Genomic DNA, 22,868 nt, shown 5'->3' on the forward strand with positions numbered 1-22,868 from the left:
ACTGTAATTAATCTCAAAATTTTTTAGGAAACTAATATTTTTTACTACAGGTTTTTCTGTTGCCTTATTAGAAATTTCTCTTTGTATATTTGCTTCAGTTCTTTTAGGTAATAATTACTTTTTTAACTCAACAGATTAAAAGATAATCAGAAGGCTTAGTTTAAGTTTATTTGTTCACTGTCCTGTAATACATTACACCATCCAAAATGCAGCTCCATTGTGATTGCTGTTCTTGAACATGGGATGGTATGGTTGACATTCATAAGCCTTTGGAAATCCCCATGACTACTGTTGAATAATTGATAGCTGTTGTGAATCAGTGTGTTGGAAAAGCTCCTAAGGGTTATGTATCTGTGAAGCCAGCACCAAAGGTATCCCAAGTACTTTCTTCTTCTGTGGATCCTGTCTTCTCTGTGGGAAGTGCAAGATCTGTCATTAATCATCCACTTCACTGTGAGTGGCATTTCACTGGCACTTTTAGGTGTCCTGTACAGTGTGGGTGGAGACCAGGGAGAACATCTGTTTTGTGGAAACCTGTTTTGTCTAGTTTCAGGAGGTAGCAAACACAAAAGGGTAGGGGTCTATTAATAGTCATCAGTTCAAATCTATAGCAGATGAAGGCACCCCTTAGGGAAATGGCAGCAAGAGACAGGAAAGCATAAAAAGTGCACTTAGCGTGTATGCCTGGGGGCCTCATTCAGCATGCAGTAGAGGCTATTCCAGCAGCCATTGAGAGAACTGGGTAGAACTAGCTGCAGATTGCACACATCTTTGAACAGATCATGTCTGTCATCTGAGGTCATACTTGGAGCATTCCAGTAAATGGCAGAGAAGTTGAGAAGGTCAGCCTTGCACATGGAGTTTCAACAAAGCTCACAATTTGCAGCATTGTCCCCAGAACTGATCGTGACCCCCTTGGTTCTGAGTCGAGTGGGAGGAAGTTCTGTGACAAACTAGGCTGTGACTTCCTTTACTTGCGCCATAGGGTTGAGAATTGTAGGGTACCCCTGGTGTGCACTACACAAGAAACATCAAAGACACAGAGACTATTGCATAATAGGTGTGAAAGAAAGCATAGGACTATAGATAAAGATACGCTGAACAAATGTGTTTGGCTGTCAAGAGAGCAATGCATGAAGCCTAAAGTGACTTCCTTAGCAGATTCCAGGACTCGAATGAATCCCAAACAGATTCTGTACTGAATTTGTGGCTGAGTTAGACCCTCTTTTAACTGTAATCTGTTGTAGAACCCTCGGCCAGAAAACTGTGCCCAGTAGTTAGCAGAAAGCACAGGTCACAGCCATCTCTAAGAAGGGTAGTGGAAGTGATCCACAAAACTACCATTCAATATCCTTGACATTTATTTGTTGTACAATTGTATAACGTATTCTGACCTCAAATGTAGTGATGTATGTTGAACAGAATGACCTTCATGCCAGCAAACACGGATTCCATAACCATCGCTCATGTGAAACTCAACTTGTACTTTTCTCACATGACATACTGAAAGCTTTGAATCAAGACAGTCAGGTAAATGCAATATTTCTTGATCTCTGAAAAGCATCTGACTCAGTACCACACCTGTCAAAAGTACAATCATATGAGATATCAAGTGAAATTTGTGACTGGATTGAGGACTTTTTGGTAGGGAGGACAAAGGATGTCATCCTGGATGAAGAGTCATAATCAGATGTAGAAGCAACTTTGTGTGTGCCCCAGGGAAGTGAGTTGGAACCTGTGCTGTTCATAGTGTATATTAATGACCTTGCAGACAATGGTAATGGTAACCACAATTTTTTTTTTTTTTTTGCAGATGATGCAGTTGTCTATAATGAAGTACTGTTGGAAAGAAGCTGCATAAATGTTCTCTTTTTTTCAGATCCTGATAAGATTTCAAAGTGGTGCAAAGATTAGCAACTGGCTTTAAAGGTTCAAAATGTAGAACTCTGCACTGTGACTGTAATACAATGAGTCACTGTTGAAATTGAACAGCTCATACAAATACCTGGGTGAAAACTTAATAGGGATTTGAAATGGAATGATCAAATGGGCTCAGTTGTGAGTAAAGCAGGTACTTCAGTTTATCGGTAGAATATTGGGAAAGTGTAGTCAGTCCACAAAGGAGATTGCTTACAAAACAGTTGTGCGACCCATTCTAGAAATATGCTCAAGTGTGTGGGACCTGTACCAAGTAGGACTAACGGGAGACATTGAATGTATCCAGAGAAGGGAAGCATGAATGATCACAGGTTTGTTTGACCCATGGGAAAGTGTTGCAGAGATGTTAAAGAAACCGAACTGGCAGACTCTTGAAGATCATGTAAACTGTCCCAAAAAAATCTGGCTTTAAATGACGATTCTACAAATATACGACTTCCTTTGTATTGCCCACATGGGGGTCATGGGGACAAGACTAGAGTAATTACTTCACACACAGAATTTGGAGAGGATATGGAGGCCAACAGGAATGGGAAACAACTCTTGGATTTCTGTGCCAGTATAGGCTTACTAATCACAAACTCCTTTTTTAAACATAAGAACATTCACCGTTATACTTGGGAAGGCAGGGGAACCAGATCTGTCATTGACTGTATAATAACAGATCAGGAATTCAGGAAGGCTGTGAGGGACACACGTGTATTCAGGGGATTCTTTGATGACACTGATCATTATCTAATCTGCAGTGAAATTGGGATTGTGAGGCCGAAAGTGCAGGAGGTCAGGTCCATATGTAGGAGGATAAGAGTGGAGAAACTTCAGGATAAGGAAATCGGGCACAAGTACATAACAGCGATCTCAGAAAGGTACCAGTTAGTTGAATGTAGTGAATTACAGTCATTGGAAAAGAAATGGACAAGGTACAGGGACACAGTACTAGAAGTGGCTAAAGAATGTCTTGGAACAGTAGTGTGTAAAAGTAGGATGAAGCAAACAGCTTGGTGGAATGACAGTCAAGGCAGCCTATAAAAGGAAAAAGAAGGCATGTCAAAAATGGCTACATACTAGAACTCAGGTAGACAGAGAAAGTTATATTGAAGAAAGAAACAAAGCCAAACAGATAATTGCAGCATCCAAAAAGAAATCTTGGGAAGACTTTGGAAACAGGTTGGAGACTATGGGTCAAGCTCCTGGAAACCCATTCTGGAGTGTAATTAGCAGTCTTCGGAGGGGAGGTAAGAAGGAAATGACAAGTATTTTGGGCAGGTCAGGAAAACTGCTGGTGAATCCTGTGGATGCCTTGGGCAGATGAAGGGAATATTTTGAAGAGTTGCTCAATGTAGGTGAAAATACGATCAGTAATGTTTCAGATTTCGAGGTAGAATGAGATAGCAATGATGATGGAAATAGCATCACATTTGAGGAAGTGGAGAAAATGGTCAATAGACTGCAGTGCAATAAAGCAGCTGGGGTGGATGAAATTAAGTGGGAACTCATCAAATACAGTGGAATGTCAGGTCTTAAATGGCTACACAGGATAATTGAGATGGCCTGGGAGTCGGGATAGGTTCCATCAGACTGGACAAAAGCAGTAATTACACCAATCTTTAAACATGGAAACAGAAAAGATTGTAACAACTACAGAGGTATCTCTTTAATCAGCGTTGTGGGTAAAATCTTCTCAGGTATTGTTGAAAGGAAAGTGCGAGTATTAGTTGAGGACCAATTTATGAAAATCAGTGTGGGTTTAGGCCTCTTAGAGGTTGTCATGACCAGATCTTTAGCTTATGGCAAATAATGGAGTAGTGTTACGAGTGGAACAGGGAATTGTATCTATGCTTTATAGATCTAGAAAAGGCATATGACTGGGTTCCTAGGAGGAAGTTATTGTCTGTTCTACGAGATTATGGAATAGGAGGCAAACTTTTGCAAGCAATTAAAGGTCTTTACATGGATAGTCAGGCAGCAGTTAGAGTTGACGGTAAATTGAGTTCATGGTTCAGAGTAGTTTCAGGGGTAAAACAAGGCTACAACCTGTCTCCACTGTTGTTCATATTATTTATGGATCATATGTTGAAAACAATCGACTGGCGGGGTGAGATTAAGATATGTGAACACAAAATAAGCAGTCTTGCATATGTGGATGACTTAGTTGTGATGGCAGATTCGATTGAAAGTTTGCAAAGTAATATTTCAGAGTTAGATCAGAAATGTAAGGACTATGGTATGAAGATTAGCATCTCCAAAACGAAAGTAATGTCAGTGGGAAAGAAATATAAACGGGTTGAGTGCCAAATAGGAGGAACAAAGTTAGAACAGGTTACGGATATGAAAGTAACTAGGATAATTGCAGGTACTAGTAGATGGGAACAATAGATTTAACATCAGAAGAGGCACCAATGTTAGCACTGAATTGGGGATCATGGAGGAATATTATAAGGGGGCTATGCTCCAGACTGAACGCTGAAAGGCATAATCAGTCTTAAATACTGATGATGATGATGATGACAGAAACATTCAGACAATCATTCTCCCCATGCTCCATATGTGAATTCAACAGAAACAAACCCTAATGACTGGTACAATGGGACATACCCTCTGCCATGCACTTCATGATGGTTTTCAGAGTGTAAATGTACACAATGTGATCGAAAGTATCTGGACACCCTCAAAAATATAAGTTTTTCATATTAGGTGCATTGTGGTGCCACGTAATGCCAGGTACTCCATATCAGCGACCTCAGTAGCCATTGGATATCACGAGAGAGCAGTATGGGGCACTCTGCAGAACTCATGGACTTCGAACATGGTCAGGTGATTGGATGTCTTGTGTCATCACGTCTGTACATGAGATTTCCACACCCCTAAACATCTCTAGGTCCACTGTTTCTGATGTGATAGTGAAGTGTAAATGTGAAGGGACATGTTGTTGTTGTGGTCTTCAGTCCTGAGACTGGTTTGATGCAGCTCTCCGTGCTAATCTATCCTGTGCAAGCTTCTTCATCTCCCAGTACCTACTGCAACCTACATCCTTCTGAATCTGCTTAGTGTATTCATCTCTTGGTCTCCCTCTACGATTTTAACCCTCCACGCTGCCCTCCAATGCTAAATTTGTGATCCCTTGATGCCTCAGATGATGTCCTGCCAGCCGATCCCTTCTTCTAGTCAATTTGTGCCACAAACTCCTCTTCTCCCCAATTCTATTCAATACCTCCTCATTAGTTATGTGACCTACCCACCTAAACTTCAACATTCTTCTGTAGCACGACATTTTGAAAGCTTCTATTCTCTTCTTGTCCAAACTATTTATCGTCCACGTTTCACTTCCATACATGGCTACACTCCATGCAAATACTTTCAGAAACCACTTCCTGACACTTAAATCTAGACTAAATGTTAACAAATTTCTCTTCCTCAGAAACACTTTCCTTGCCATTGCCAGTCTACATTTTATATCCTGTCTACTTTGGCCATCATCAGTTATTTTGCTCCCCAAATAGCAAAACTCCTTTACTATTTTAAGTGTCTCAGTTCCTAATCTAATTCCCTCAGCATCACCCGATTTAATTTGACTACATTTCATTATCCTTGTTTTGCTTTTGTTGATGTTGATCTTATATCCTCCTTTCAAGAAACTGTCCACTCCATTCAGCTGCTCTTCCAAGTCCTTTGCTGTCTCTGACAGAATTACAATGGCATCGGCGAACCTCAAAGTTTTTATTTCTTCTCCATGGATTTTAATACCTACTCCGATTTTTTTCTTTTGTTTCCTTTACTGCTTGCTCAATATACAGATTGAATAACATCGGGAAGAGGCTACAACCCTGTCTCACTCCCTTCCCAACCACTGCTTCCCTTTCATGCCCCTCAACTCTTATGACTGCCATCTGGTTTCTATAAAAATTGTAAATAGCCTTTTGATCCCTGTATTTTACCCCTGCCACCTTTAGAATTTGAAAGAGAGTATTCCAGTCAACATTGTCAAAAGCTTTCTCTAAGTCTACAAATGCTAGAAACGTAGGTTTGCCTTTCCTTAATCTTTCTTCTAAGATAAGTCGTAAGGTCAGTATTGCCTCACGTGTTCCAACATTTCTACGGAATCCAAACTGATCTTCCCTGAGGTCGGCTTCTATCAGTTTTTCCATTCGTCTGTAAATAATACGCGTTAGTATTTTGCAACTGCGACTTATTAAACTGATAGTTCGGTAATTTTCACATCTGTCAACACGTGCTTTCTCTGGGATTGAAATTATTATGTTCTTCTTGAAGTCTGAGGGTATTTCGCCTGTCTCGTACATGTTGCTCACCAGATGGAAGAGTTTTGTCAGGACTGGCTCTCCCAAGGCCATCAGCAGCTCTACTGGAATCTTGTCTACTCCCGGGACCTTGTTTCGAGTCAGGTCTTTCAGTGCTCTGTCAAACTCTTCACGCAGTATCGTATCTCCCATTTCATCTTCGTCTCCATCCTCTTTCCATAATATTGGCCTCAAGTACATCTCCCTTGTATAGACCCTCTATATACTCCTTCCACCTTTCTGCTTTTCCCTCTTTGCATAGAACCGGGTTTCCATCTTGGTATAGGTTTATAGATGACATCTTTGTGGTCTGGACTCATGGTGAAGAAACACTCCTCAATTACCTCCATAACCTCAAATCCTTTTCGAATCTGAATTTCACTTGGTCCTTCTCCAAAACGCAAGCCACCTTCCTGGATGTTGACCTTCATCTTGTTGAAGCTCACATCCACACCTCTGTCCATATCAAACCACAAACAAACAACAGTACCTTCACTTTGATAGCTGCCATCCATTCCGCATCAAACGCTCCCTTTCCTACAGCCTAGGTATTCGTGGCAAACGTATCTGCTCCAGTGACGAATCCCTCAACAATTACACCAATAACCTGACCAGTGCTTTCCTCTCCCGCAACTATCCTGCAGACCTTGTCCACAAACAGATCTCCCGAGCAATACATTCCTCCCCGTCCAATAACAATGTTCTTACCCCCAGACCACACAGAAGCATCCTCCTTGTCACCCAATATTATCCTGGCCCCGAATACATCAACAAATTACTCCGCCAGGGATATGACTTTCTTAAGTCAACCCCTGAAATGAGATCATCCCTTGACAAAATTCTCCTCACACCACCCACAGTTGCCTTTCGTTGCTCCCTAACCTTCATTACATCCTTGTTAAACCCTACAATATTCCCAGACTACCTTCTCTACCCAGCGGTTCCTACCCCTGTAACCACCCCGCTGCAAAACTTTCCCCATGCATCCCCCCACAACCACCTACTCCAGCCCCGCTACTGGTAAAACATACACAATTCAAGGCAGAGCAACGTGTGAAACTACACGTGTCGTTTATCAGCTGACATGCTTGCACTGCACAGCCTTTTACATCGGTATGACAACAACTAAACTGGCTGAGTGCATGAACGGACACAGACGAACTGTTCGCCTAGGAGATGTCCAATACCCAGTAGCGGAGCATGCCCTCCAGCATAATTCTAGGGATCTAGAAACCTGCTACACCGTATGTGCCATTTGGCTTCTCCCACCCAACACCAGTCCCTGTGAACTGCGGAGATGGGAACTTGCACTCCAACACATCCTTTCATCCCGCCATTGAACAACCTCACTCCCATTTACTCTTCAGTATTCTCCTCGTTCCCTTTCCTCTTTAGCCATTCACGCATCTTTTTCATTCTACATAGTTGTGTTTATCTTTATACTACATACCTCTTTACTTCTGTATGCATCCTCTTTGGTTTGAAGCTGGCACAGTACTTACAATAGAATATCTTTGGCTTCCCTCTGACAACCATGCCTCCATCCTTGCTACCCTCCCTGTTTTCCTTTCCCTGTTGCTTCATAACCTGGGTTTCTTTCCCCTCTCTCCTCCCTGATGAAGGAACATTTATTCCGAAAGCTAGGAACGTATATTTTCGGTTGTTTTTTGTGTATCTATCGGCTGTACTGAGCTGAGGTAAGTACTGGCCAGCCCCACTATCTCTTTGTTAGTATTTGTTTCACATCTTTATATGAGATTTTCCATTAATCATTTAAAGTATATACTTCAGTAGTGTATGTAGTTGTTGCAACTGAATCGTGTCAGATTTCAATGTGGAAGACTTTAAAATGTGCTATCAGAAAACCTTTGTGCTATTTCCGGATGACATCTCTGTCACAGCGCTTCGTCTGCACGAAAAGTATATTTTCAGCACCTCACAAAATGCTTCCACCCGTACCAACACTCTTGTTCCTGTAGGACCACTCCTTCTCTTGACACATCCAGTAGGTGAGCTTATTTTAGGTGTTAGTATGGTATGGTGTGGTGTGGTGGCTGTGCTGGGTACTGTGTGACTTCAGTTATGTCTGAGCATATTTTTTGAGACTCCATGTTTGTATATAAAAATTTGACGATTGAATTTGTTGGTGAGTGAAACTGAGTTATAAATGGCATAAGAAGAGGTTGTGGCTGGTCCCCTTCATCATATCTCAGTCCTGAATAGTTTGTGTTGACTATCTTGTTTTTCTGTTAGCACTGCAATCTAGCAGTAGTTGTATCATAATTGCGTGGTGATGCTAAATGCTGCAAGTCATGTTGGCAACACTGATCATGGATTATGTCAGCATTTCCTCTCACACATCTCCCCTCTCCACCGCCTGTAGTGTAAACCATCTGTCTTTTGAGCCACTTATAACTTGTTCAGTCACATCAAACATCAATAGGAATAAAATGGGTCAAAGTTAAGTTAGATATCGATTAAATACTGAGAACCAAGATAAAACTTAAGAGAAAGAAATCTAAAATCAGGGAATTTTTAGCATTTATGTTATGAGTTTTTCATAGGGGCTACGAATGTATGGCATAGAATCGCAAAAAATGTAAAATTGGAGAATGTAAAATCGAAGTTCCACTGTATATATGTTTTAAAGAGTATGAAGACTCCAAGCCTATAATGTTTTTTACTATTACTACTACTACTACTACTACTTCCACCACCACCACCACCACCACCACCACCACCACAGCAGTGTATATTTGTGGTTGTATGTGTGAATGTGTCTACTTTTGTTAGAAAAAGAGCTAGTGCCCAAAAGCTAGTGCGAATGCCATTTTGTGTTGTGTGTTTTTGCGCTCCACAGTTTGATTCACTATAAGTGAGTGGCTGCCTTTCCCTTACTTTGTGTATAACAAGAAGGAAAGTAGATTAGACTACTTCTCGTCTTATACTCATTGAGCCAGGAGAATTCTGTAATTAATTCACTAGGATTTTTGTTATCCAGTATAGACAACATTTATTGTAGGAACCTAGTAGTTTATATTTCTAATTGATTATAGCCAGAAAAAGGCTTTCTTATAAACACACAAAAAACAATAATTAGGTGCCAAAAACCATTCAATTTTTTCAGACATTTATGGAAAGCTAAGAATGAAATAGAATTGATAACTCGTGCACAGGCAATGAGAGAGAGAGATTATAAATGTCAAGCTGACAACTTTTTGAAAGTGGGAGTAGTTAAATGTCAGGTGTTTACTTTAGGCTCCAGAAAAAAAGTGATATGGCTACGTGTTTGAGAATATGTTACTCATTGTTTGAAATTAACTTGCCCATTAACATTTGGGAAGAAGAAAAACTTCCATAACTATGGAAGAAACAAGATCTTCAACATCTCAAAGTATTTGATAACAAAGCCCACATGTACATTAAAAAGGCCGTGAGTGTACTTTTAAGGTATTGTAACAAAACTGAAATAAGCTGAGTAACCAAAAGTCATGGGATTGATTATCCCATTTGGAGATGATCTGTGTATGGTGTCCAAATGATACCATTAGATGCAGTGTATAGTATGAGTGTATACTCTATATCTGAGTAATCTGTTACAGAGATGTGTAGTAAACATGGCAGCATGTCATGAGTTAAATGATTTTAAACTTTGTGTTATAATCAGTTTAATGTGTGTGGGTAATAGCATACTGGTGATAACACAAGATTTCAGTTTTCGATGTCATCTGTGTCTACAGTGAATCTTCAGTATCACAGAGTGTATGTTTTCACACTTGTAAACTGCCACATGGAATGACTACAACTGTTTGAAGAGTGGGTGTCTCATTGCCCTTCTGTGGATTTGCAGCGGTCAATCTACTGTCAGTCAGATCACTACTGATTTGATTTGAATGTGGGACATCAGGAACATATTTCTATCATAATTGTGCAGAGACAGACAGACTGCATAGACTTTGACAGTTCACAACTGACATCACATTCAGAGCCTTCCAGTAACTGTGTAAAACCTCTTTATTCTGACTTATGATAGACTAATGAAATACTTCACAAGAAATGAGAGAAATCAGATGGTTCTGATCATTTGAATATTATGTGTTTCATTTACGAGTGAGAAGAGGGATGAAATGAGTGAAACAGGATCAGGAGGAGCTGAACCAAAACCATAGACACGAAACAGGCCAAATCTCTTGGACAGGAGCTGTACAAACCTATTCCCATTATATTAATCCTAACATAATAAATGAATACACACACCAGATTTAATCACCAAGATATTTTGTAATATTAAAACCTAAGAAGACAGATGAGCATGTTCCTTACAGATAAAAAAAAAAATTTGCTTCTTACGTGTACCAGTTTGGAAGAAAAAAAAATTGGTCAGCCGATTCCAGCAAATGACTATGACAAAAACTAGAATAATTTGAATCACATTGAGAAAGCAAAATTTGGGAAATAACAACTTGCCAGTCTGACAGAAAAACAGTCAGTGCTAAATGGATTTTTGAAACCATGGAAACTTTTGTCTAAATATAGTACACTATAAGGTGCACAAGTGGCCCAAAGATACACATTGGAAAGTGTTGGGTTACATAGATGTCTGTCTGGACTTGCTGCCAAGTGTGATTTAGATACTGATTATTGTAATAACTATTGTATCTTTACAGAATGAATTACATGAAGAAATATCATTCTAATAAGCTTACAAGTGTTTATAAACAAACAAAAAAAGTGTGTGGTTTACAATAAGTACTGCTCTGGTGTACTGTTATGCTGGGCTGTGTAGTGGTAAGTGTTAATTACAAGAGACCTCTGTTTTACTCACAGGAATTCGTAAAAAAGAAAAAAAAAATCCTGCTTGTTGCAGTTTACTTGGATGATGTGTTCATATGAAGCAATGACCTTCACATGAAGAATTCTTTAAAAGAAAAGGCTGGAAATGAAATGCAAACTCAAGTATCTTGGAGAAGTTACAAACAGCTTAAGCAAGCATTTTGTGATAGGCCAATTATATTACGTGAGTTAAATTCTGAATAAATACACCATAAAGAACTGCAAAGCTACCTCTGTGCTTCTCCATAAGGATAAAGTCCCCAGCTACTTAAATGAGTCAAAAAATTTAGAAAGAAGCAATATAGAATAGTCCTTGTTGAGAAGACATTGGTGTTTCCACATGTGCACCATTAGAGGGCAGATCAGATACTGCCTGTACTGTTACTGAGCATGATAACGTTGATGAATGAGAACCCAGCATTGGATATTTATTAAAATAGGTAGCAGATTGATCTCATGGAGTACCAAGAAGCATCCAGCAGCAGCACTTTTGACAAGCAAAACAGATTCTGTGGTGTTGAGTTCAGCATGTCTGGAGGCATCGTTTGTAAAGATTGAAGAGAGAAATATATATTCCCATTTCCTGAAGAAGCTTCTCTGTGATGCCTGGAACAGTGTGTGTGTGTGTGTGTGTGTGTGTGTGTGTGTGTGTGTGTGTGTGTGTGTGTGAAAAAAGACTGGGTTGGACCAATCATTCCCAAGTTATCATTTAATTCAAGAAAATATTGGTTAGTGAGGATTAATGACAAAAAATTGAGAAATTTTAAAAAGTTATTATTGAATAATTTATTGTGCAGAATACTGAAGCAGCAAAAAATTGTTATTTATTTTTCCCTGGTCTTCTATAGAAACATAGTAGAAATTGAATAATTTTGATTCTCACTCCAGGTTGTTATTCAAATGCAAGTGATTTAGACTCAGTAATGAGGCTGTTGCCGTCACTGGCTAAATTTTCCAATAACTATGAGATTATAAGACGATTCATAGCTTAAGTGTTTTCAGTTTTGTCTATCTGTTATAGGTTGATCAGTGTTACCATGCTTTACACAACTGCTGTAATGATGACAACACTTATAGCAATATGTCTTTTCAGATCAAAGCTATTATTTTTTTTTGTGGCAGTCTTGTTAAAAAAGATTGGGTGGTGAAGTCACCAATCACAATCAGAAGAGAGAAAAAAGTCAGTTTTTATATATATATATACATAAAAAAATTTAGCAACTCTACACAGAGTAACTGTACAGGGAAAAACTGTAGATATTTTTGCTGAATACTATAAACCAAGGGGGAAAAGTGAATAGCACATTCTGGATATATGTATGAATAGATCAGTTCACTGTTTCAGTCAGTCTGTTATCAATGAATTCAGAAGCCACAGCACATGTATCACAGATTTATGATAGGTTTCAAATATTGACTGGCACTCATAATGACCGGTTTTCATTAAAAATGATTTCTGAAGGTCACTTAGTAAAAATTAATCTGCATTCTGTGCCCATTGTATCAAAGGACCACAGTTTAAAGTGACCAGATTGAAATAAATATAGGAAAATATTGGAACTGATAACTCAGCACTGAAAGAGTTTGCCCCAACCTGTTTGCAGAGATGTAAATGAAGTGTCAGAGATTTCTGGAATCAGGTAGAATTAGTAAAATTGTGGCCCAATGAAATAAGAGCTGTGCTATGCAAAAGCATTATTTTCACACCTAGAAAGTATGCGGTGGCATACATGACCGCAAATTTAAGCTGTGTACAACACAAGTACCTGCACAAGTGCACAGAAAGACAGAGATAAAATTTTTAAATCCATAATTTATGGAAAAAGATTGCTTTTAAGATAAGTGAATGTCTGCCAAAAGTGAGTTTTCACATTCAATACAGCTATTGTACAAATAAGAAATCATAAGAGTGTGTTTATGAAATTTGTTAACAAGAAGAGCGTGTCAGCATTCCAAAACCAAGTCAATTGTTTCGTATTATGGAGGCAAATAAAACAGAAAGAAACTTCCACATGGAAAAATATATTAAAAACAAAGATTCCAAGACTTACCAAGCGGGAAAGCGCCGGCAGACAGGCACAATAAACAAAACACACACACAGAATTACTAGCTTTCACAACCGATGGTTGCTTCTTCAGGAAAGAGGGAAGGAGAGGGAAAGACGAAAGGATGTGGGTTTTAAGGGAGAGGGTAAGGAGTCATTCCAATCCCGGGAGCGGAAAGACTTCCCTTAGGGGGAAAAAAGGACAGGTGTACACTCGCGCGCACACACACACACACACACACACACACACACACACACACACACACACACACATATCCATCCGCACATACACAGACACCAATGTATGTGCGGATGGATATGTGTTTGTGTGTGCGAGTGTACACCTGTCCTTTTTTCCCCCTAAGGGAAGTCTTTCCGCTCCCAGGATTGGAATGACTCCTTACCCTCTCTGTTAAAACCCACATCCTTTCGTCTTTCCCTCTCCTTCCCTCTTTCCTGAAGGAGCAACCATCGGTTGCGAAAGCTAGTAATTGTGTGTGTGTGTTTGTGCGTTTTGTTTATTGTGCCTGTCTGCCGGCGCTTTCCCGCTTGGTAAGTCTTGGAATCTTTGTTTTTAATGTATTATGGAGACAGAAATATATAAGTAAAAATCTTAATGGCAGTAAAGGTACAAAATCATCAGACATACTCTTACCAAGCTGTCATTCCTGCCGTTTGATTTTCTCTTTCAGAACTTCTGAACTACCCTATTTTGCAGACTGCGATGACTTTTCAAATCAAGTAAAGAACCATGGAAACATTGAAAGCAGTGGTAGGTACAAACAGTAACCAGTCAGAAATTAAGACATATTAGAAACAAAAATAATAATAATGAAGTGAAGTGTCAGAATTGAACATCTCATTTGATTTAAAGTAATTCTGCTAATTAGCAAGTAAAATGTGCAAAGCAGGAAAATGAACAAGACGTACAGAGTGGAAAACCATGTTTAAATAAAAACTGAAGCCATGTGTCATGAAATGATTAGTGGGTCACTATGTCACATAGATTTGCCAGTGACTTCAATTTTGTGTGTGTGTGTGGGGGGGGGGGGGGGGGGCGGTCTGTTTTTGACGATGGCCCTGATGGCCAAAAGCTTATTTGTGACAGTCTTTTTGTTGTGCGTATCTGCAACTCAGCATCTCCACTATATGGTGAGTAGCAACTTTCCTTTCATAATGTGGTTACATTCCATCCTGGATTTTCCGTTGTTTGATTATGTTACATGAGAGTTAAATAATTGTGGAGTAAATATGTGAGAATTAAATTAGGTGATGAGGAACATCTTAAATATTTGTATTATTGAAATGTTAAGTTTAGAGGCTTCAGTTTGGTACATAAAGACGAGTGCAGTTTTTCTAATATGTTGGTAGACCTAGTCCAGCAATGACTGCTAATTGTGTGTATCATGAAAATGGAAATGTGAGTTTGGTGATTATTACAGTAAAAACTGTTGCTGAAAATGTAATTCTGTGTGCCCAGTTAATAGACAAGTATTTCCAGCAGCAACTAAATGTGGCTGCTGTAGCAAATGCCATGCCTCACAATCCTCACAGTATCCCTATAATGTAGCTTTACTCATTTATTACTACAAATACTGATTATTCTTTGTGTATTGGTGTCATTGTCAATCAAATGCATAAATTGATTATTAAGTTTTACTCATAAGAAGCTCCTCTATAAGGCATATAAAATTACACTTTAAACAATATGTAATTATAATGAAGAAGATAAAGAAATGAGGAGTGTTTGATCCAACTTCACCTACACATATTGTAAATAAAGTATCTTCTGAAACACTAGAGAAGAGACATCTAGTGAACTTTTGTAATGATTCGCAGTACATGATCAACGAAAGCTGCAATTTGACAGTCAGTTTCATACGTCCGCTGTGAGAGGAATTGTAATGGAAGTATTTCATTCAAACTGCTGGATATTACAATTTCACAGAAATGAACAGTGTGATGGACAGGACAAAAAATGGCCACCTAAATAAAACGAAGTGCTCTCCTGTGATTCGTAAGATGTTTCAGTTGTTAAGGTATGATACCAAACACAGGGGTCAGATAGATACAGCCTACAGGAAAATTAAAGAGACCTTTGGAGAAAAGAGAACCACTTGTATGAATATCAAGAGCTCAGATGGAAGCCCAGTTCTAAGCAAAGAGGGGAAAGCAGAAAGGTGGAAGGAGTATATAGAGGGTCTATACAAGGGAAATGTACTTGAGGACAATATTATGAAAATGGAAGAAGATGTAGATGAAGATGAAATGGGAGATACGATACTGCGTGAAGAGTTTGACAGAGCACTGAAAGACCTGAGTCGAAACAAGGCCCCGGGAGTAGACAACATTCCGTTAGAACTACTGATGGCATTGGGGAGCCAGTCTTGACAAAACTCTACCATCTGGTGAGCAAGATGTGTGAGACAGGCGAAATACCCTCAGACGTCAAGAAGAATATAATAATTCCAATCCCAAAGAAAGCAGGTGTTGACAGATGTGAAAATTATCGAACAATCAGTTTAATAAGTCACAGTTGCAAAATACTAATGCGAATTATTTACAGACGAATGGAAAAACTGATAGAAGCCGACCTCAGGGAAGATCAGTTTGGATTCCGTAGAAATGTTGGAACACGTGAGGCAATACTGACCTTACGACTTATCTTAGAAGAAAGATTAAGAAAAGGCAAACCTACGTTTCTAGAATTTGTAGATTAGGAGAAAGCTTTTGACAATGTTGACTGGAATACTCTCTTTCAAATTCTAAAGGTGGCAGGGGTAAAATACAGGGAGCGAAAGACTATTTACAATTTGTACAGAAACCAGATGGCAGTTATAAGAGTCGAGGGGCATGTAAGGGAAGCAGTGGTTGGGAAGGGAGTGAGACAGGGATGTATCCTGTCCCCGATGTTATTCAATCTGTATATTGAGCAAGCAGTAGAGGAAACAAAAGTAAAATTTGGAGTAGGTATTAAAATCCAGGGAGAAGAAATAAAAACTTTGAGGTTCGCCGATGATATTGTAATTCTGTCAGAGACAGCAAAGGACTTGGAAGAGCAGTTGAACAGAATGGACAGTGTCTTGAAAGGGGGATATAAGATGAATATCAACAAAAGTAAAACGAGGATAATGGAATGTAGTCGAATTAAATTGGGTGATGCTGAGGGTATTAGATTAGGAACTGAGACACTTAAAATAGTAAAGGAGTTTTGCTATTTCAGGAGCAAAATAATTGATGATGGCCAAAGTAGAGAGGATATAAAATGTAGACTGGCAATGGCAAGGAAAGTGTTTCTGAGGAAGAGAAATTTGTTAACATTGAGTCTAGATTTACGTGTCAGGAAGTCGTTTCTGAAAGTATTTGAATGGAGTGTAGCCATGTATGGAAGTGAAACATGAACAATAAATAGTTTGGACAAGAAGAGAATAGAAGCTTTTGAAATGTGGTGCTACAGAAGAATGTTGAAGATTAGGTGGGTAGATCACATGACTAATGAGGAGGTACTGAATAGGATTGGGGAGAAGAGAAGTTTGTGGCACAACTTGACTAGAGGAAGGGATTGGTTGGTAGGACAGGTCCTGAGGCATCAAGGGATCACAAATTTAGTATTGGAGGGCAGCGTGGAGGGTTAAAATCGTAGAGGGAGACCAAGAGATGAATACACTAAGCAGATTCAGAAGGATGTAGGTTGCAGTAGGTACTGGGAGATGAAGGAGCTTGCACAGGATAGATTAGTATGGAGAGCTGCATCAAACCAGTCTCAGGACTGAAGACCACAACAACAACAACACATCAGAAAACTGCAAGAGTCCATAAAAATATTGTGAAATATCAGTTTAACACGACCGGGGGACTGGTCTCTCATCATACCCAACTGGGGTATTAATAATACTGTCTAATTGTGAGGGTGAGGAAGTGACATGGGGTGAGGAGAGGAAGAAACAGCAGGGGAAGTTATTATGAAAGTAAATGCCTATGTGTTGGAAGTCAGTTCAAGCTGAAGAAGTTGCTGTGAGAACAAGAGATGGGAATATAGATTAATATGAAGGACACTGATTGATGGAAATCGAAGCAGGGTATTTTTGAAGGAAAGTTGCTTACTGTTGTTGTTGTTGTTGTCTTCAGTCCTGAGACTGGTTTGATGCAGCTCTCCATGCTACTCTATCCTGTGCAAGCTGCTTCATCTCCCAGTACCTACTACAACCTACATCCTTCTGAATCTGCTTAGTGTACTCATCTCTCGGTCTCCCTCTACGATTTTTACCCTCCACACTGCCCTCCAATGCTAAATTTGTGATCCCTTGATGCCTCAAAACATGTCCTACCAACCAATCCCTTCCTCTAGTCAAGTTGTGCCACAAGCTTCTCTTCTCCCCAATCCTATTCAGTACCTCCTCATTAGTCATGTGATCTACCCACCTAATCTTCAACATTCTTCTGTAGCACCACATTTCGAAAGCTTCTATTCTCTTCTTGTCCAAACTAGTTATCGTCCATGTTTCACTTCCATACATGGCTACACTCCAAACAAATATTTTCAGAAATGACTTCCTGACACTTAAATCTATATTCGATGTTAACAAATTTCTCTTCTTCAGAAACGCTTTCCTTGCCATTGCCAGTCTACATTTTATATCCTCTCTACTTCGACCATCATCAGTTATTTTACTTCCTAAATAGCAAAACTCCTTTACTACTTTAAGTGTCTCATTTCCTAATCTAATTCCCTCAGCATCACCCGATTTAATTTGACTACATTCCATTATCCTCGTTTTGCTTTTGTTGATGGTCGTCTTATATCCTCCTTTCGAGACACTGTCCATTCCGTTCAACTGCTCTTCCAAGTCCTTTGCCGTCTCTGACAGAATTACAATGTCATCGGCGAACCTCAAAGTTTTTACTTCGTCTCCATGAATTTTAATACCTACTCCAAATTTTTCTTTTGTTTCCTTTACTGCTTGCTCAATATACAGATTGAATAACATCGGGGAGAGGCTACAACCCTGTCTCACTCCTTTCCCAACCACTGCTTCCCTTTCATGCCCCTCGACTCTTATGACTGCCATCTGGTTTCTGTACAAATTGTAAATAGCCTTTCACTCCCTGTATTTTACCCCTGCCACCTTTAGAATTTGAAAAAGCATATGTTGAGCAGCATGAAGTGCAACAGAGTGATATTGTTAATCCCTGCCCACAGCTTGGCATTGAAAATTCATACAGTTGAACAGCTGGATTGTTTGTTCAGTTCATAGTTATGTAGAACACTGGCAGTGCTTTCAGCTTTCAAAGGTGGTCCAACCATCAACATGGATAAGAAATGCCAGTGACAAGGCTGGAATAAGTGATTTGGGTGGGGGGGGGGGGGGGGGGGAGAGGGAATGTGTGGTATGGGAATTGCCCCTATTTCTTCATCAGGCACTTGAACCAAGGGACAGGTATATGTAAAGTGAGAGACTAGAATATCTTTTTGGCTAGATCAAGTAAGAATACCCGGGAAAGTGCGCGCGCTCTCCAGAAATGTTTTGATTTATTGTTCTTTTCAACATTGATGTCTGCTGCTCAGCTCTCTTATTGGATGAAGAGTTACATATTTTAAGTTAACATTTGTAATAAGGGAAACTTAAGATTGTATAACATTGGATTTTTACTATTAGATGCTGGAGCACTGCTGTAATTTGTGACATATAACACAGTAAACAATGAAAACAATCAATTATTGAGAAAATTATTTAACTGTGTAAATAAAATATCTGCTCGCCAAGCAACAGCAGAACACACACATAAAAGACAGTTGTAATTGGCAAGCTTTCGGAGTCAGCAGCTCCTCCTTCAGGCCCTTCAACCCTTCTGCCTGAAATTAAATAATATAACATAGTAAGATACACTATAATAATGCAAACACAGAACATTAACTAGAGAGTCTTCTACAGTGATGGGAAGTGAAGAATATTGTAAGACAGGGAAGACTAACTAAGAGCTTTGCAAAATTGAGATTGTAGAAATTTATTTAGAAGGAAAACTGTTTTGTTGCTAAAATAATTATTAACTCCAGAAATATTTTAAAGAAACTGCAGAACATAAAAATTTTGACAAAAAGCAGCAAAAATTGCAGCCAGGATTGGAAGTAAGAGACTGTCGTTATATCAAGGAGAGCAATACAAAATCATTAGTCATTTGAGGAAGAACCAAAATTTCTTACTTGTTCCGTGAATATTCTAGTAGTGAATGAAACTGAAAATGCACCAGAAAATACATTTCATATGCTTGTTGGTCTTGTGGCTGTGTTAATGTTAACTCCTTCCAAACTGAAATGTTTCAGTATCACTGAGGTTTGCATTTGAAATGTCAGATGGGAATCACTGCAGTCACTATCAAGCATGAAAATAACAATCAAAAATTTGAAGATAAGAAGTATTGCTAAGTTAATTTTTAAAGCTACATTTATTTATGCTATAATTATTCTTATTTTCTGAATTAAGAATTGTGCTTGCAGAGAGAAACTAAATTAGACGGTTCAGTAACATTTTGGACATGTGGAAGGGAAGACACATTCGTTTCTCCCTGGATTGCCTGTCTTATGCTGAGGCTCGCCGAAAGTATGACACACTCCATCCAGTGTCACTATCTTCAACTTTTGCTTCTGTTCTTCATTTCCTCTTCCTTACCCCAACCCCATCCCACTCTCCTCTCCCTCTCCCCCTCCCCCTCTCCCGCATTTCACACACCCTCCTCTCCCCGGGAATTTCCAGCAGTTACACATTAAATGGAATGATCATATAAAGTTGATCGTCGGTAAAGCAGATGTCAGACTGAGATTCATTGGAAGAATCCTAAGGAAATGCAATCCGACAACAAAGGAAGTAGGTTACAGTACGCTTGTTCGCCCACTGCTTGAATACTGCTCAGCAGTGTGGGATCCGCACCAGATAGGGTTGATAGAAGAGATAGAGAAGATCCAACGGAGAGCAGCGCGCTTCGTTACAGGATCATTTAGTAATCGCGAAAGCGTTACGGAGATGATAGATAAACTCCAGTGGAAGACGCTGCAGGAGAGACGCTCAGTAGCTCGGTACGGCTTTTGTTAAAGCTCCGAGAACATACCTTCACCGAAGAGTCAAGCAGTATATTGCTCACTCCTACATATATCTCGTGAAGAGACCATGAGGATAAAATCAGAGAGATTAGAGCCCACACAGAAGCATACCGACAATCCTTCTTTCCACGTACAATATGAGACTGGAATAGAAGGGAGAACCGATAGAGGTACTCAGGGTACCCTCCGCCACACACCGTCAGGTGGCTTGCGGAGTATGGATGTAGATGTAGATGTAGATGTAAACACAGATGTGTACAGGGATGCCAATCGCATTTCACTGCCACACACCATTGATGCATAATTATGAGTGTTCTGGAATTTTCTGAACAGACCTCATATGCTGGGGCTCCTCCACTGCCCTTGTTGATATGTCTGATCTTTTGATGGTTCTCTCATATACTTATACCAGTGCAATCATTTCTCAATATAATTGTGTCTGGTGTTGAAGCATGCATTATATCCACTTTTCTTACTTATTCTTTTGTTTTGTATTAATGTTAGATTACATTCTTCTTGTCACACAAAAGGTTGATAAGCTCTTCTTGGAGAAATGAAGATCTTTTTCAGAAATGAAGATTTGTTTTGTTAATTCTCACAACCATAATGCCTCTGGACATGCTGAAGTTAAAGCCATGTAGTCCCACGCATTGTGAAAAGCACTGTTGTTGCTAGGTTTCTGGTGTTGCATGGAATTGATACCTAATGTATCTTAAATAAAGATCTACATAGATGTAGATTTATACTAGTAAGTCTCTCCTGCTCAGTCTGCATTGCCAAATCTAACAATGAACTGATACTCTTATTAAAATAATTGCAATTTTGTGTCTTTCATTTCTTTTTGACACTGTAGAATCCTTCCATCCATTTTGTTAGGAGTGTGACAACAACCATAAATCTGAAGAAATAAACCCTTTTCATTTAAAAATACTGGTACTTCGAGGGCTTCATTCCTATGATCATGCCACATTTCGGATGTTAAACTGACATGCAAATGTGTGCTTTTGAAGTCAATGTACCCAAAATTGAAGAACAATTGAAATTCCATATGCCGAATGAAGTGCCATGTGTTAATGGAATTCATGTTTGATTTTAGACTGAATATACTGCTGAAGTATCCCCTTTGCAGCTAATATTTTTTTGAGAATCTCCTTATGACTGAAAAGTGCAATGTGGTTGAAAAAGACAACAAATGACTACAGTTTAAGAGACAAGTATTTGTAACGTCTGTTAAAGGACCCTAGAGAACAATCTAAGCTGTTCTCACACACAGCACCACATAAACTGCTGGTACTGTCAAACAGATATATTCCATCTGCCGTGGTGTTGGATATGAATTGGCCACTAACGAATATACAAATAACAAATATGCGGTTATTGAGTGTCTTTCCTAAATATGTGTTTGCAAATTTTTGTGGCTTGTAGAGCACAGTATGTTACATTATAAGAGTAGTGGTGTATGACCAACAGCCTTATCATCACTCCTGGCATGATTGCAGATGATTTTGCTCTGTAGGGAAAAGTAACACTGCTAGATGAGTGGAACTAAGTCCAGAACAGGTTAAGTGGCCTCTCTCCTTCATCTTCTTAAATGCGGATAAAGTTAATGTAATGCTGATAAAAAAGGAAAAAAAAACTAAGTAATGTCATATTTCAGTAATAATATTAAACTTCTGGAGCCTTGTGAAATGGAATGAACGCACAAAATCACTAGAACTGAAGGAAAATAAAAAAATAAAAATAAATAATTTGTTGGCATAATTCTGGAAAAGTGCAGTGCAGCTGTGTAGGAAATTGTGTGCACAACTCCGGTATGTGCTGCTGTTGGGTACTGTTCAGTTGCTTTGGAAGATCAATAGGACTTAATGGAAAACTATCAAAGATAAGCATAGATGTAGTGTTGGAATGAAAAGTCTGTATTAAATTCTAACAGAGATGACTGTAGGTAATTGTATGTTCTGTAGCAGGGAAACAGTTTATAATACAATAGAAAACTCCAGCATATAAACACACAGAGGAAGGGCAATCACTGATTTGTAGGTGATTGATGCATGGTGCATAGAAACATGTAACAGTGCTGAGATGTTTTTGGTTTTCAAGTTACTGCTTTTTTTCTTGTTTAAGTATTCAGTCTCCTACACACTCACATGGACATCCAAAGGCAACGATCCATAGCTCTAAAGGCACTCTATGATGTGGGTGGGTGCATTTGGATATCTGTTTGCAAAGCTGTACTTAAATTAAAAGAAGAGTGGTAGTTTGAAAACCTAGTAAAATTTCTATGCCTTTGCATGTTTCTGTGTGTCACATGTGCCAGATACACTTTATTAAAAGAATGTGTAATATGTGAGTGCAAAACATCCTTAAGTGGTACTAGCCTGTTTCTCTGGTGCATACCAGTACAGATTGGGTGAAGAAATGGCAAAATTTAAATAAGAGATGTATGATTTGTGACAGATATATTTGAATGACTTGTGAATATTACAGGGAGACACACACATTACACTTCAGTGAGGTATGACACAAGAAAGTCTATATAAACCAGAGAATTCAGCAAAGTTGCTATCTAACATTTGTGTATATATATAATAGATACTGTCAAGATATATTTATGAAGGTGAAAACGTGCACAGTGGGGAGAAGTGTCATTTTTTCCTGTAC

General features: G+C 39.1%; 1 protein-coding gene across 7 annotated transcripts in view; it reads left to right on the forward strand.

Annotated features, from left to right (window-relative positions):
* The window catches only part of LOC126334604 (uncharacterized), a 270,217-nt gene that overhangs the window by 91,285 nt on the left and 156,064 nt on the right, over positions 1–22,868 (forward strand). Inside the window, exon 2 of one of the 7 annotated variants that reach the window (XM_049997006.1) lies at positions 13,804–13,883. The exons of the other annotated variants lie outside the window; for them this stretch is intronic. Coding sequence (XP_049852963.1) covers positions 13,863–13,883 — 21 coding nt within the window. The 5' untranslated portion in view covers positions 13,804–13,862. The remainder of the gene's footprint in view (positions 1–13,803; positions 13,884–22,868) is intronic. 7 annotated transcript variants of the gene reach the window in all.

The sequence above is a fragment of the Schistocerca gregaria genome, chromosome 2, assembly GCF_023897955.1.
Source record: "Schistocerca gregaria isolate iqSchGreg1 chromosome 2, iqSchGreg1.2, whole genome shotgun sequence".
Taxonomy (NCBI): domain Eukaryota; kingdom Metazoa; phylum Arthropoda; class Insecta; order Orthoptera; family Acrididae; genus Schistocerca; species Schistocerca gregaria.